This window comes from Microcebus murinus, chromosome 4, assembly GCF_040939455.1.
Source record: "Microcebus murinus isolate Inina chromosome 4, M.murinus_Inina_mat1.0, whole genome shotgun sequence".
NCBI lineage: Eukaryota > Metazoa > Chordata > Mammalia > Primates > Cheirogaleidae > Microcebus > Microcebus murinus.
In genome coordinates, this window is record NC_134107.1 from 36,772,928 (window position 1) to 36,788,188 (window position 15,261).

Consider the following 15,261-nt stretch of genomic DNA (forward strand, 5'->3'; position numbering starts at 1 on the left):
TAATAAGTGGAGTCATTATCCTTTTATACTTATGGAGGATTAACTGTTGAATTTTTATTTAAACTTTAAAATTTTGTTTTTGCTCTAGTTATCTCCTGAATCTTTCCTAGCAACTAGTCAGCCTAGGCAGTCCTGAGTTGACCATCTGCCTTCTGCCCTCTTATTATTTTATCTGAATTCAATAATTGAGAAAATAAAAAGAAAAAAACACTTTAGATTTGTATTTTTTACATGCTATGTGTCTGTTGCATCTCTTGTAGACCTAGTAAGACAATTGTATGTTAGTACATATTAACTACCATATTTCCATGTTTCTCTTTTAGCTTATGATAGCCTGCCAGGAGAGCAGAATTATGGCTAAAGATATATCATTATGACATTATTATGCCTTTCACTGACAAATTGTTAGTCTAATCATACCACATGTGATGCCCAGTTGCCAATCCCAGAGGTTATCCCCTCTAGATATATGCAAAAAAAGTAATGACTCTATATAATCCTTACCATTTGAGATTTCACATTCCATTGTGTTCTCAATTTTAGAATGTCATTATAAAATCTGTATTTGCAAATAACACTTATATATGCCTGTTTTAGTGATACTTTTGGTTTGTGTTACACTTTACCATCAGTCTTGATAAACTGAGAGTGAGACATTGTTTGAAATGTATTGTTTTAGAAATAAGTGAGTTTTAGATATTAATAATTATTTTTCAGGTGTAAGTTGTAATGCTAACAAGTGAAGCATATTTGTATTTCTAGAGCCTTTGTTTGAGCTCTAAGTGTTTTTATCATTTAATCTTAGAAAATTCCCTATACATAAAAGGGTAATATCTTTTTTTCCTAGGGGGCCTTAATGCCTACACTATTTAAGTGAGTTGCCCAAGGTCACTCAGCAAGTCATTGGTGGAGCCAGAAATAGAATCCAAGTCTCCTGACTCCCAATTCAGTTCTCTATCCTCGATGTAGTTTTCTATCCTCTATACCCCTGCTGCCTCTCATGGGAAAAGAAGTTAATCTTCCAGCTATTAATAGCCACCAAATTGGTGGTAGCAGCACAGTGGAGAAAAGTAACTGTCTTTACACTGCAGCATTAGTATAAAAATATCTAGTAATGGAAAATTTGACAAATGTCATGTTAAAGGGAGTGGAAAATTATTTTAAGATCTGGATCTCATTTATCTAGTTCTCAGAAAAGTAAAATTCCTTAGTAGAACAGGGATCATATTTTTCTTCCTGTTTTTAAATTGTATTTCCTAGAGGGTAATAGTCAACCTAGCCATAGCAGAGTCTATTGTCAACTAACATAATAAGAATAATGCATGTACTATTGGTGATTACTATAAGTGTATTTTCTAACTTGATTGAATTGCTGTATTGAAATACATAGTACTTATTTTCTTCTGCTTTCAGTGTTATTTAAGTTAGTATTATGTAGTAAAATAAATATCAACTGGAAATTTTACTTTATGATTTAAAAATATGGGTTGACATACACATTATACTTTCTTCCATGCACTGTAACTCCAAGCAAAGGCACTTCATGTCAGACACCAAGAAGTTTATCAGAATAAAGTAGGCAGAGTAGAAAAAAAGTTAAAAATGTAAGAGGAGCACACTGGAGTTGATCAGGTTTATTTTTACATATGTAGTCAATTCATTATTTTGGGCATTAATAAAAGGTACTTAATAGGTGTTTGTGTTTTTAAATAATAAGGATTAAATACTAAATTTAGTATTGTGATATTTAATAATTCACACTCAAGTTCTAATGAAAAAAAAATTGCCTCTTAATTTTGGACCAAGAGTTTCCCTACTAAAAATGTCTGGATCTTATATTTCTGTTTAAAGATTACTAAAAGTATTTAATTAGAAGGATAACATAATCCAAAAAAAAAAGCAAGAAAGAAAGATAACATGATCAGAATTATGTTTGAACTGTAAGTGTAATAAAAGTGAGATTGGTACAGGTTTGGAAATTCAAGGGAAATGGAAAAGGTTAAAAATCTAGTTATTTGGGACCCAGGTGACTGAGAAGGTAGTGATAAAAGGATAATTAGAAATATGAGAGTGCGTGTAGAATAAGACAACTGTAGAGTCAAGTGTGGCTCCTTAGGAAAATGTCTATGTTTCCTGCACAGAGGAAGAAGAGAATAACACAGATGTTGGAGAAGTAGAGGTATAATTTTGAAAAGCTACATAAGTTATAGGATAACACTGAGGAAAGATCATCAAACTTGGTGATCTCTTGACATACAGGATATTTGCTTTTGCAGATTGTTAATGGTCAAACTAAACTCTTTGAATTATGTTCATTTATCTTTGCTGTTAAATCTATTTTTTTACAAACCTATAAGTTATGTACAATACAGGAGACAAACAGCTAGAATGTTTAATTAGTTATAGTTGTCTCTCAGTACCCTGGGAATGGGGGCATTGGTTCTAAGAACCCCCACGGATACCAAAATCCACAGATACAGATACTCAAGTCCTTTATATAAAATGGCAAAGTGTTTTCAATATACCCTATGCACATCCTGCCGTATACTTTAAATTATCTCGAGATTACTCATAATATCTTTTTTTTTATGATTTTTTTCCTTCATTTTATTTCATCATATTATGGGGGTACAAATATTGTTAAGGTTACATATATTGCCCTTGCCATTCCTTCCCCCCCCCACCTCCTGCTGCGTCAGAGCTTCGAGCGTGTCCATCCTCCAGGTGGTGCACATCGCACTGATTACGTAAGTATACACCCATCCCCTCCTCCCCACTCCCACTTGTCCACCATCCGATAAACGTTTTTTTGTTTGTTTGTTAGTTTGTTTTGTTATTTTTTTGTTGTTGTTTTGTTTTTGACATTTTGGTTACATTTTATATCTTTGCCTCTCGCTTAGAAGGGTTAGAAGTAAGCCCTCCACCTCCACAGTGCCTGCCATATCCCTAAGATGTGGGTCCCCCACTCCCAAATCCCTGGTGAGCACTGTCACCATTCGAGCACCATAGTTTTAATCAGTCAGTACCAATTTGATGGCGAGTACATGTGGAGCCCATTTTCCTGGTCTTGTGTCGCCTCACTTTGGATAACTGGGCTTAAACTTAATCCAGGATAGCATAAACAGTGCTAGTTCACTGTTGTTTCTTAGAATTGAGTAATATTCCGTTGTGACCAAATACCAAATTTTGATTATCCACTAATGAATTGACGGGCACTTGGGTTGTTTCCATGCCCTTGCAATAGTGAATTGTGCCACCATAAACATTCGGGTGCAGATGTCTTTATAATAGAATGTCTTATGCTCTTTGGGGTAGATGCCTAACAATGCTATTGCTGGGTCGAATGGTATTTCTATTTCTAGCTGTTTGAGGTATCTCCAAATTCTTTTCTACAAAGGTTGCACTAATTTGCAGTCCCACCAGCAGTGTAAAAGTGTTCCTGACTCTCCATATCCTCTCCAGCATTGGTTGTTTTGGGATTTCCTGATACAGACTATTCTTACTGGGGTTAGGCGGTATCTCATTGTGGTTTTGATTTGCATTTCTCTGATGATTAGAGATGTTGAGCATTTTTTTATATGTTTGCAGGCCATTTTTCTGTCTTCTTTGGAGAGGTTTCTGTTCATTTCCATTGCCCATTTCTTGATGAGGTTGTTTGCTTTTTTTCTTGTTAATTCTTTTGAGTTCTAGATAGATTCTTGTTATTAGACTTTTATTAGAGGTGTAGAGAGCAAATATTTTCTCCATTCTGTGAGTTGTCTATTTGTTCTGATGATAGTTTCCTTGGCTGTGCAGAAACTTTTTAATTTGATCAGATCCCATTTGTTTATTTTTGATGCTGCAGTGATTGCCTTGGGAGTCTTCCTCAAAAATTCTTTGCCTAGACCAATGTCTGATAGGGTTTTCCCCACATCTTCTTCTAGGGTTCTTAAGGTTTCATGCCTCAGGTTTAAATCTGTTATCCATCTTGAGTGAATTTTTGTGAGAGGTGTGAGGTAGGGATCCTGATTCGATCTTCTGCCTGTAGCTATCCAGTTTTCCCAGCACCATTTATTCAAAAGAGATTCTTTCCCCATTGTAAATTTTTGTCTGCTTTATCACAGATTAGGTTACCGTATGCTGATGGTTTCATCTCTGGTATCTCAGTTCTATTCCAAACATCAATACTTCTGTTCTTATGCCAGTAGCAGGCTGATTTAACTATTATTGCTTTATAGTACAGCTTGAAGTCAGGAAGACTGATGCCTTCCAGTTTGTTTTTTTTTTTACTTAAGATTGCTTTGGCTATACGAGGTTTTTTCTGGTTCCAAACAAAGTGAAGAATTATTTTTTCTACATCTGTAAAGAATGCTGGTAGTACTTTGATGGGGATTGCATTAATTCTGTAGATCACTTTAGGTAATATTGACATTTTAACGATATTGATTCTACCAATCCATGAACAAGGTAGATTTTTCCATCTGTTTACATCATCTGCAATTTCTTTTTTTAGTGTTTTGTAGTTCTCCTTGTACAAATCTTTTGTATTTTCATTAAATATACTCCTAGATATTTAATTTTCTTTGGGGCTATAGTGAAGGGTATTGTGTTTTTGATTTGAGTTTCTACTTGATGGTTCTTGGCATATATGAATGCTTCTGATTTGTGTATATTGATTTTGTAACCTTAAACTTAAGTTTACCTTCATTAATCAAATCTAGGAGTCTCTTGGAGGAATCCATGGGGTTTTCTAGGTATAATATCATATCATCGGTGAAGAGCGAGAGTTTGGTCTTATCTGCCCCCACTTGGATGCCCAATAATATCTAATACAATGTAAATGCTATGTAAATAATTGTTATACTATATATTTTTGTTCATATTTTTATTGTTGTCATATTGTTATTTTTTGTTATTTTTAATCTGAATATATTCTATTTGTAGTTGGTTAAATCTATGGATGCAAAACCCACAGCTACCAAGGGCCAACTGTACATACCCACATCATAATATACAATTCTTCCATTCACCTGGAATTTTACTAGTTATTGACATTCTTATTAATTTAGACTAGGCTTCCACTCATTTAGTAATAAATTTGTGATATTTTACAGTATAGCAAGTGTTAATCTCTATGCCTACAAATATTGAGTACTTTTTTGTTATCTTAAACTCAGATTAATGTGAAAGCTGGAAATTGCTTGTGAATTTTGTTGGAATTGGGTTGGAAATTTGTTTTCTGATTACCCAATATCTCAAGATAGCTATATGTTTAAATTAGTATTGATATTAGCAATTTATTTTTATTTTCTGTTATAGAATCTCTTCATAATGAGTTTATTAAATTTATTTAAAATGTTTAGCAATAAACCATGTTTTTTCTTTTCCAATTTATTTTTTTTCATATTTTTATCAATTTATATAAAAGTACCGCATATTTAGGATTATTGAGGATCTTTTTAATTTTGTTGAACAGGCACATCTTCAAGTGAATCTAATCTGCTTCAAATTCCTCCTCAAAAAAGAACTCGGAGAAAATTAATGCCTTCTCCTTTCAAAGCACAGCATACTCAAAAGTCCACACTGTCTGAAAGTATGCAGCTCAATGATTCTCTCAGCAAAGAGCTTCAACCTATTGTGTATACTCCAGAAGATTGTAGAAAAGCTTTTCGAAATCCATCTACAGTGACCTTAATGAAACCATCATCACATACTACAAGTTTTCAGGCTGTCAGCTCAAATATAAATAGTAATAATTCTCAGAAGATGTTGTGTGACGTAGATACCCATCTTAACAAGGGAACAGAATATGAGCAGGAGGATTCAGACTCAACATTTACTATATGTGAAGACACCGGGAGCTTGAAGAGTAAATTTTCTGAACAAGAATCACTACCAAATGACAACAGAAACATTTTACAACGGTACAAAAAAAAGAATATTTGCCTATGCTTTTTTTTTTAATATAGCCTTTAAACTATTGGCTTTCTTTTTCTTTTTTAGCTATATTTAAAGTCTGTTTCATAGATCAAGTGTGTGTACTATTTTGATTACAAAACAGTGTTTTACTTTCATTAAATCTTAATTATCTTTCTCTCTGACTAACACAGTATTTTAAAGTCTTAAATTTGATATCTATCTTAAGTCAATTGACCCTCATTAGGCTAGGAGAGACCTTAAGATATATTTAGTTTATTCTTCTTACTCCAAAGTTAGATAATACAAGCCATCATGGAAGGATTATCTTATTTGTTATTATTCATTAATATCTTCACTGAAGGAAATTCCACAGTTTATGTTTAGCAAACTTCAGCTTACTCTGAAGCAAACCTATCCTTCTCATTTCATGTACATAATCACACCCAATCTAATATAGGAAGAAAAATTCATTTACTTTTCTATGCCATTGGGAATGCAGAAATCTCTTCATAGCAACTCTATCTATGGTGTTAAAAAGAGAAAAGGAAACTCCAGGACAAATGGGGGAAGTTTTATAGTATAGAAGAATGTTTTTCTTTATGCATTAATACCAAATGGTATTCTAATTATGGAAACATTTGTCCCCTTTTTTCTCCATAGTATAAATCAAATTTATTCTTTTGTATTTTTCACTATTTAATATACAGGCTTGACCCTTCTTCATTATCAACTCAGCCTTCGATGCTTGTACCAAGCATAGTGCCATCCTACATGGCGATGACTGCTGCTGCCAAAAGGAAACGAAAATTAACAAGGTACAATTAGACATACACTGGCTCAGTCTCTATGTTTATATAGGGTCATCTTTATACTTTGTTTCTTACAGCTCTTTTTTATTTCTTATAAGTAGACTGTCAATTCATATTTAAGCATACTTATGGTAAAATGCTCTGAATAAGGTACTGGATTTATGTTTTCAAAGGGAGATCTTAAAAAAGTTCAAGTATTTCACTTGATATTTACATAAAGTATTCCATATTTCAGATTGTTAGAAATAAACTGAAAAGTCTCCTATCTTTAAAAAGTGTCTCTTAATTTTAACCTCAGGTGACAATATTTACTCATTTGGTTATTTTTCCTTTTAGACATTACTAAATTTCTTCCATCTCAGAATCACATTGTTTTAATGGATTTTTATATATGACTAAAATATGACTGAAGAGAATTCTGTTTCTGACTATGACAGTATAGCTTTTGATTAGGCCATCCATCAAGAACAACTGTAAAATCTGGCTAAAATACAACGGCTGCTTGAAGACACTAGAGAACAACCAAGGCAGCAAGGACTTGAGGGTCTAAGATTCTAGAGAAAAGGGAAACACTCTGCCTCTTCTTTCATTTAGCATTTGCCAATTCATGTCATAAGGCATAGAGGCTAAACAGAAAATACAAGCTTAGAACTATCAGTAGTCTCACTGAGCTAGGGAAACAAAATCATCCTCAAAGTATTGAGCAAGTTCTAAACTTTGTGAAATAAAAGGCTAAGAAACCAAGCTAGAAGTAACTGCCAAGAGGCTCTACAGTATTAAACAGAGTAAAAGAAACAAATTAGAGGAACAGTGATCCAGAAGTGATGTCGATATTGAGATTATTAGATAGGAATTTTAAAAATTTAAGTGATTTAATTTTAATAAAATAAATAAGAGAAAATTTTTCAAAGAACTAGATTCTATTAAAATGAATCAAATGGATTCTAGAACTGAAAAGACAGAATTTGCTGAAGTTAAGAATTCAATAAATCATTTTAGCAGTTTAGTCATAGCAGAGGAGAGTATTAGTGAACTAAAAGATAGGTTGATAGAAAAATATCCAAACTGAAGCACAAAAGGATAAGATGGAAAAGAGTGAAAGAGACATATCGGACAAAAGTTTAAAAGGTCCAGAATGTATGTATTTTGCATCTCAAATGGAAATGTGAGAAAGAATGGGGAAAAATAGTATTTGAGATGATGGGTAATAATTTTCCCAAATTAACAGAAGACAATGAATCACAGATTTGAGAAGTGCTGCAAAGCACAAGAAGGGTTAATATACAGAGAAACATACCTAGACACGTAGTAGTATAACAACTAAAAACCAAAGATAAAATCTTAAATATACTGAGTCATATGACATGAAGTCCGTGATCCATCCTTTATTTCCTACAAATTAAATGCACTGACTAAATATACTGAATAAATGTGAAATGCATCTGACTTCCTCTACCTCTTTTTCTTTGCCATATAATTATGGGGAGAAAAGTATAAAACCTTAAGATAATGCTTTTGAAATTTATTTTCCACCATGGACCTGTTATCATCTGGGCTAGAGGAAATAAATTTACAAATAACCCTACTTATTTGTGCTACCTAGAATGTCTTTTCATAGGTGAATTTAGGATCTGCCTTTGCTCCTCCAAAACAAAGTACAGCAAAGCCTTGGCATATGTAAATTGAAAATTCATGGATTTATTTTTCATGAATATCTCTGACTATCCATGACATTTAAAAATTTGTATCTTGCTGAGGCACAAATTTGAGTTGTGCAATTAGTCTAGTTTACATATAAGAGTCAGTTATTTCATGAGTGAGCCTAGCTAACCACCATCATCTGTTTCATCCACCTTATTACTAATTTACAATCTGACAATGTTGTCATTTGTTCCATTAATTAATGTTGGTGTTTTTTCTGTTCCTTCACTGATAGCATGTTGTGTTTACCAAGATGTGGCAAAATTTTATAGCTAAAAATAAATTTTAAATGTTAACATAACATAGTCATTATCAAATGAAATGTTTTTTAAAGAAATGTCCAGCTATGTAAGTTGTAATATTTGGAGTGGTTTTAGATGAGTTAAAGGGCTTCTACATGAGTATCTAATATTGTGAAATAATATAAAAGGACATATAAAGAAACTAACTTGATGTCTTATAGCCTATTAATTGCTCTATTACATTCCCTCTGGTGCCAATAATTAGATCCTGCCATTAGCTAAGGTTAAAAGAGATTAATGCTAGAAATGTACATAATTACTTTTTTAAAAATCTTCCTTTTCCCCAATTAAAGCTACATGAGCTTGAGAATAATAAACTCTGGTATTTTCCACTTAGCAGCTTTATATACTATTTAGGTGTATATACATTCTAATATTGTTTAAAAAATAAAGAAGAGAAGATTCCATGTGTATTTTAATGATTTTGCATCAGTTTTTCTCCCTGAAAAAGTATCAGAGTCCAAAAGCACTGGATATTCCAAAACCTACCAATCAGAATTGTGGGTTATTTTGTGTTTATTTGGTTGGTTAGTTTTTTATTTGTTTTGAAAGATGCCTAATGATTCCATCTAGAAATTATTTCAACTGAAAGAATATGATTACCTTTCAGAAATGTTCTATGTAAAAAAAAAAGTATATGATGTATTATTGTTTTTTGAGCAGAAACATTCTACCTATTATAAGGGAGCAAAAGGTTAATTCTTAACTTTTATTAATAGTTATGGAAATATACATGAGGCTAGAGTCATGCTCAGGTATGGGTTATTGCCTTAGTATGCTATGGTCCTAACCTAGTGCTAGAGTCCTCGTGCTAGAGTCCTAAAGCTAACCTAGTGTTAGAGTCCTCGAAGAGTAACTGCTGACCTTATTCACTGTCTGTGCCCCTCATGACACAATCAGTCACCAGTCTAGTGACATGCTTCAGATTGACCTACGCAACTGTTAGGCTCACTTATATCCACAAATTAAGGAATGGTATATTTAAACTAGTTCTTTCGAAGACTTCTATTAAAGAAATGTGTAGATTTTCCAAAGTGCTCTCACGTGACTTGAATTTCACTCTTGGCACTGCCACTTTCTTATTGATATATCCTGGTCCTATGAAATAAAGGTAACCTTTTACTTCTGAAAAAAAGTTTAAAAATAAAAAGTAGTTATGGAAATATATTTGGCAGAGTCTTTGGATTTCTTTTCAGTATAGCCTTTAATATAATTTAAATTCACAATCATCAATTTTAAATCTTTTTACTTTATGATCTAACTTTGAACATAATGTTAAAGGTTTCATCAGTGAACTATTTTATGTAAATCCTAAAAATGTTTGGGTATATTTTATATATATATATATGTAAATATGTAATTTCTTTTCTTGAGGTTAGATTTTATTCCTAGAAATAGGAGTTTTAATCAAATAAATTTATTCAAAAACCTAATATTTCAAGTAAGAGCATGTTATGCGTTAAAAGTAAGGTCCTGGAACTAATCAAAGTAAAGAATCATACCATAAAATAATAAAGATAAATTGTAAGAAAAAGCAACATTTATTGAAAGTAACCAATAACATTGATCTTCATATTTGAAGAAACAAAACTAACCAAATGACCAAAAAACAATTTCTGCTTTGGACAGCTGATACATACTTTATTTAAAAAGGATGCTTAATATTCAAAACAGAATCATAGCAACTTAATTTATTTAGCACAATTTAGAAAGAGGGGGCTACTGTAGTTTGTATGTTACTTGTGCATAGAATTTATGATTATATCTTATGAAATTATGTCTTTTTCATTACTACAAATGAGTAGTCCCCGCTCATCTGCAGTTTTACTTTCTGTGATTTCAGTTACTGGTGGTCAACCACAGTTCAAAAATAGGTGATTATATAATAATGCAATAAGATATTTTGAGCGAGAGACCACATTTATATAACTTTTATTAGACCACATCTACATAACTTTATATTATATTCCAATTGCTCTATTCTATTATTATTTTTATTAATCTCTTACTATGCCTAATTTATAAATTAAACTTTATCATGGAGATATATATATATATATATATATATATATATATATATATATATATATATGGAAAAACATACTGGGTTGGGTACTATCCTCGATTTCAGGTACTCACTGGGAGTCTTGGAATGTATCCTCCCATGGATAAGAGGAGATTTCTGTATAGTATCTTTATTAATCAGAAATTCCCTAGAATTAATTTGTTTGAATCAGTGTAGAAGGAGGTGTTCAACCTCCACCCAGCCCCCAGCCCTGCCTGTTAAAACTCTACCTCTTTAGGACTGGCAAGGATTATTGTTATTCAGGGCCCAGATCAAACTCATCACATCTACAAAATTTCCCGTTTTTCTTTCTTCTTCTAAACTCAGGAATCTATAGCCCCTCACAGAATAAAAACCTTGGCACTGTTTTTACTTTATATTACTTTGTGGGTTCTATCTTATGTTTTCCTTATGTCCATTGTATACGTTTTCAAGACAGAGGTTACTTGTGCTTTACTTATTTATATAATCCTGTAACATGAGGCCATAATATTAATAGGTGTTTAGTAGTTTGTCAACTAAAATAGAGTTAGAAATTTGGCCCATTAACAACATCATTACAGTTTTGAAGCTAGAACAAATTAAAATAGGTCATTCTTTTTATTTCAGTTTCTATAATTATAATAATTAAAGAAAGATTTTCACTCTGTTACCATGCTTTGATTTAAAAATTAGGTTTTCAGACAATCTCACTTGTTTATACTTTTCAGATTGAGGTTCTTCCTCCAAATTTGTAACAGGAGCTTAGTTTTTCACCTCTTGTGACTATGTGCTTCTTATCTTTTACACTTTGAATAACAGTGTTCACTTATATTCCAGCATAGCAACCTGGTAATATTCTGCTACAGAATTGTTACATACACCTACAATCATAATATCCAATTTTAATAAACATCATTAAAATCACACACAGCTAGATTTCTGTGGGCTAAAAATGTATGTAGTATCTTCACATACTTCTGTGGGATTTCACAACCTAATACTTTTGTATTTTATTTCTCTAATTATTGTTGCATATAGAATATGAATTAGAACTTAAATTATAAAAAATACTTAAAAACAATTTCTTTCCCTCAAGTTCTACATCAAATACTTCATCAACTGCTGAGGTTAATTCAGGATTTGCCAAACGTGTTCGACAAGATAATTCAAGTGATAAGCATTTACAAGAAAACAGACCAACAATAGGTATGTCTCTGCTCTTTGATATTTAATGACATGACTACCTAACATACATCTAATATTTTATATTTCTTACAGTATTTTCATAAGAATCTACTTTTATGTATTATCACCTTTATTATGTGTTAGAATAAGTGTCATCATGCACATGTTGTAGGTAGGAAAACTTAAGAGACTGAATGTAAATGTAAAACACACATACTCAGGATCACACAGATTATTATGGTAGAGCCTGAACTCAGAACCAGATTTGCCAACTGTACATTCTGCACCCTTTTTGTTATCCATACTGCCTCATATTGCAGAAGAATTGGTAAGTAATTTAGCGAAGAATTGAAATAATTAACTAAATGCATTATTTAATAAGTTAATTATGTTTTTTAGGAATAAACTATACCTACTTGAAATTTTTCTCTTAGCTTATTATTTTTAATAATTTGGCCTTTGACTCATTTGTATAACTATTGCCCAGGCTCTAATCTATACCTAGTCACAGTCGTATTATAACTGCCATTGGCAAGTTGAAAAAGATACTAATGGAGGTAACTATATTCCCTTGACAGCATATGATAGTGACATGAGTTCATCTAATAAAATTACTTCATTTAAACTAGAAGTATATCATGCCAACCAATTCCTAGGCATCAGTGGCAAAAATTCTGTCTTTCTGATACTACAGTGCCTAAGACTTCATTAAGAAAGTATTTATTTAGTAAGCATTCACCATGTACTAGGCCCTATGATGAATACAAAGATCAGTGAAATATAGTTTGTTTTTTCTCTAAAGGAACTTCTATCAGGTGGAATTTAAAGGGGTCTCATGAGGTAATAATGAGTGTTTCTAAGAATAGCATGAAAACTTGTTACTTTTTTCCTGTCAGTGCTCCTTGATTAGAGTGATATAAAATTTCTCAATGTTTGCAAAACTGTATCTGTAAAATTCTTGCTTCCTATAGTAACAAGTGGCAGTTGTTAAAGTTCCATGGAAATGCCTTTCATGCAAATTTAAAAATCAGACAAGGTACTAAAATGTAAAATTTACTGTGGTTATTTGGTTTAACATACTGTATTCAATAATGCTTAACAGTTTGTGTCTGTTGTTGGTATAGATGTGTACTGCCTCACTGGACTCCTGAAAAAATTCTTTAAGACATCATAATTTTACAACCAAATAATTTATGAACACTCTCAAATCATAGAAATTTTTCTAGTATGCTTATTGTCTAAGTATAGTATAAAATATATCAAATATGTCATGTATAAAGAGAGATGAGTAAAAATGTCTACTATGGAGAAAAAAGTGGGAGATGATACTAAACCACAGTGCTTGCCAAAGAGAAAAAAGGGACAATGCAAAATAAAAAGATTATGTGTTGTTAAGGATAATGTAGCACTTAGAAAGAGGTAATAGTTTGTAAGGGAAGATAATATTTTATATACATTAGAATATCCAAATGAAAATGTCCAAGTACATACCCAAAAAAGTAAGAGAGAACAGAGACTGCCTTACTTAGAATGTATTCAACTGAGTTTTCCAACTAACAGTGTACAAGTGAAAAACCTAAGGATCATCAGTGGGAAAGAAGGTTACTATTGTTGAATGAGCAGTTAGAGAAATAAGAAATGTGTGTCTCTAAAACTGAAACCTTCCTTCCTAATGGATATTGCTAAAAAGAAAAAAATAAAAAATAAAAAATAAATAAATAAATAAAACTGAAACCTAATGTGATGAACCAAATGAATAAACAATTAGACTGACTCTTAAAAAAGTCATTGTCACTGTTGTAGCAAACCTTTGAGTAGAGAATCATTTTGAAAGCTGATGAACCAAAAGAATGGGCATAAATGAAACACATTTGAGAAGTGGCATTGAAAGGAAAAAGGGCTGTGGGATCAGGATCAGCCCTTTAGCAAGTACTGTATATAAATGATACTTTTAAATTGGAAAAATATGGAAGTTTAAAAGTCCTGCGGAAATAATCCAAAAATTGATTATATAAGAAAGAAAAGGAACAAATCCTTGTAGAAATAAAGTCTTTTTATTAGAAGGAAAGAAAGTGAATATAGTAGCTTACTCTGTGACTTCACTTGGTATGGTCTGTGTGTGTGCACTCATTCACTGAAACTTCAGTTTGTAATATAGAGAAATTTGGTGAACAATTAGTAAACCAATGGTATTAATGTTTCTTTGAAATTATGGTTTAAATTGTGTTAATTAACAAGTATGAATTTCAAGTGTAAATTGTCCTTCCTATCGTTATAATTTATAATAAATATAAGTTGAATGATGAAAGCCTTTTCAATAATATTTTTATCATATTTATGCATCTTTTTTTTTCTTCTCTAGAATATAAAAGAAACATCTGTAAAATAAACCGAAGCATGGTTAGAAAATTTGGAAGAAGCATTTCAAAAGGAAATCTAAGATAAATCTCTTCAAAATCAAGAAAATGAAATTGATCAAGTTTTTGTCAGTACCCTTTCAAAAATGTATTTAAAATCTGTGAAAGAAGACCCATCTTAAAAACTAAGTTTACCCAAATACTTTCAGCAAGCAGAAAATAAATTCTTTGTTTTCTTCTTTTATATTCCAAGCAAATAAAAAATTCCATCAGAAAAGTTTATGTTTTAAGTTTTTAAAATATTTGTTACTCTTTAAAAATTCCTAAGTCAGCATGGTGGCAGCTTAGTTTGCTATGCTACAAGTTGAATAGTACATTTTAGAAAACAATAGTGAGTTAAATCATTATTGTTTTTTTTAGAGTTTAGAAGTGGTAAAACTATGCCCCAGGATGTATTTGGTCTTCTATTATGTTTCTGTACATTAGTTTAATATTATATATGACTTTTCTTTCCAAAAATACTTTGATGTACAGGTGTAGATATATGTGCCCAGAAAGTTGTAAATATTATTTAAGTAGTTGTCATGAATAAAATATTCTTCCTTCCTACGTGATATATTAAAGATGTTGATTTTAAATGGTTTGGTTTTCCTGTCTCATTACTACCTCTTACATACTCTAAAGTATTATTTTATATAAAATGTGAATTTTGTAGATTTGTATTTTAGATAAGATCACAATACATGGCACCAGAACTAAGTCTGAAAATAACCCACAGATTTCTTAATGATAATGAGAAAAAGTGGTTAATAGTTCCTGCTGCTATATAGGAAGTGCATGGAGCTGCAAATTAACTATTTTAATGTTGTTTACTTGCCTTGTTTTGCCTACTTATCTGCTGAATATAACAAACATTCAGTTAAGTGCACTTTTAATTTTATGCAGCATAAAAGCCTTCACAT

The 15,261-nt window shown here is 31.6% G+C and overlaps 1 protein-coding gene and 1 pseudogene across 3 annotated transcripts in view; both read left to right on the top strand.

The window, feature by feature from the left end:
- Nucleotides 1-14,918, top strand: part of KIF18A (kinesin family member 18A) — a 79,688-nt gene extending 64,770 nt beyond the window's left edge. For all 3 annotated transcript variants that reach the window (XM_076002078.1, XM_012747587.3, XM_012747595.2), the window contains exons 14-17: nucleotides 5,456-5,903; nucleotides 6,606-6,713; nucleotides 11,854-11,963; nucleotides 14,305-14,918. In XM_076002078.1, the coding sequence (XP_075858193.1) occupies nucleotides 5,456-5,903; nucleotides 6,606-6,713; nucleotides 11,854-11,963; nucleotides 14,305-14,387 (749 nt within the window). In that variant the 3' untranslated portion in view covers nucleotides 14,388-14,918. The remainder of the gene's footprint in view (nucleotides 1-5,455; nucleotides 5,904-6,605; nucleotides 6,714-11,853; nucleotides 11,964-14,304) is intronic.
- LOC142870817 (uncharacterized) lies at nucleotides 9,443-9,630 on the top strand (annotated as a pseudogene).
- Nucleotides 14,919-15,261: the final 343 nt, after the last annotated feature.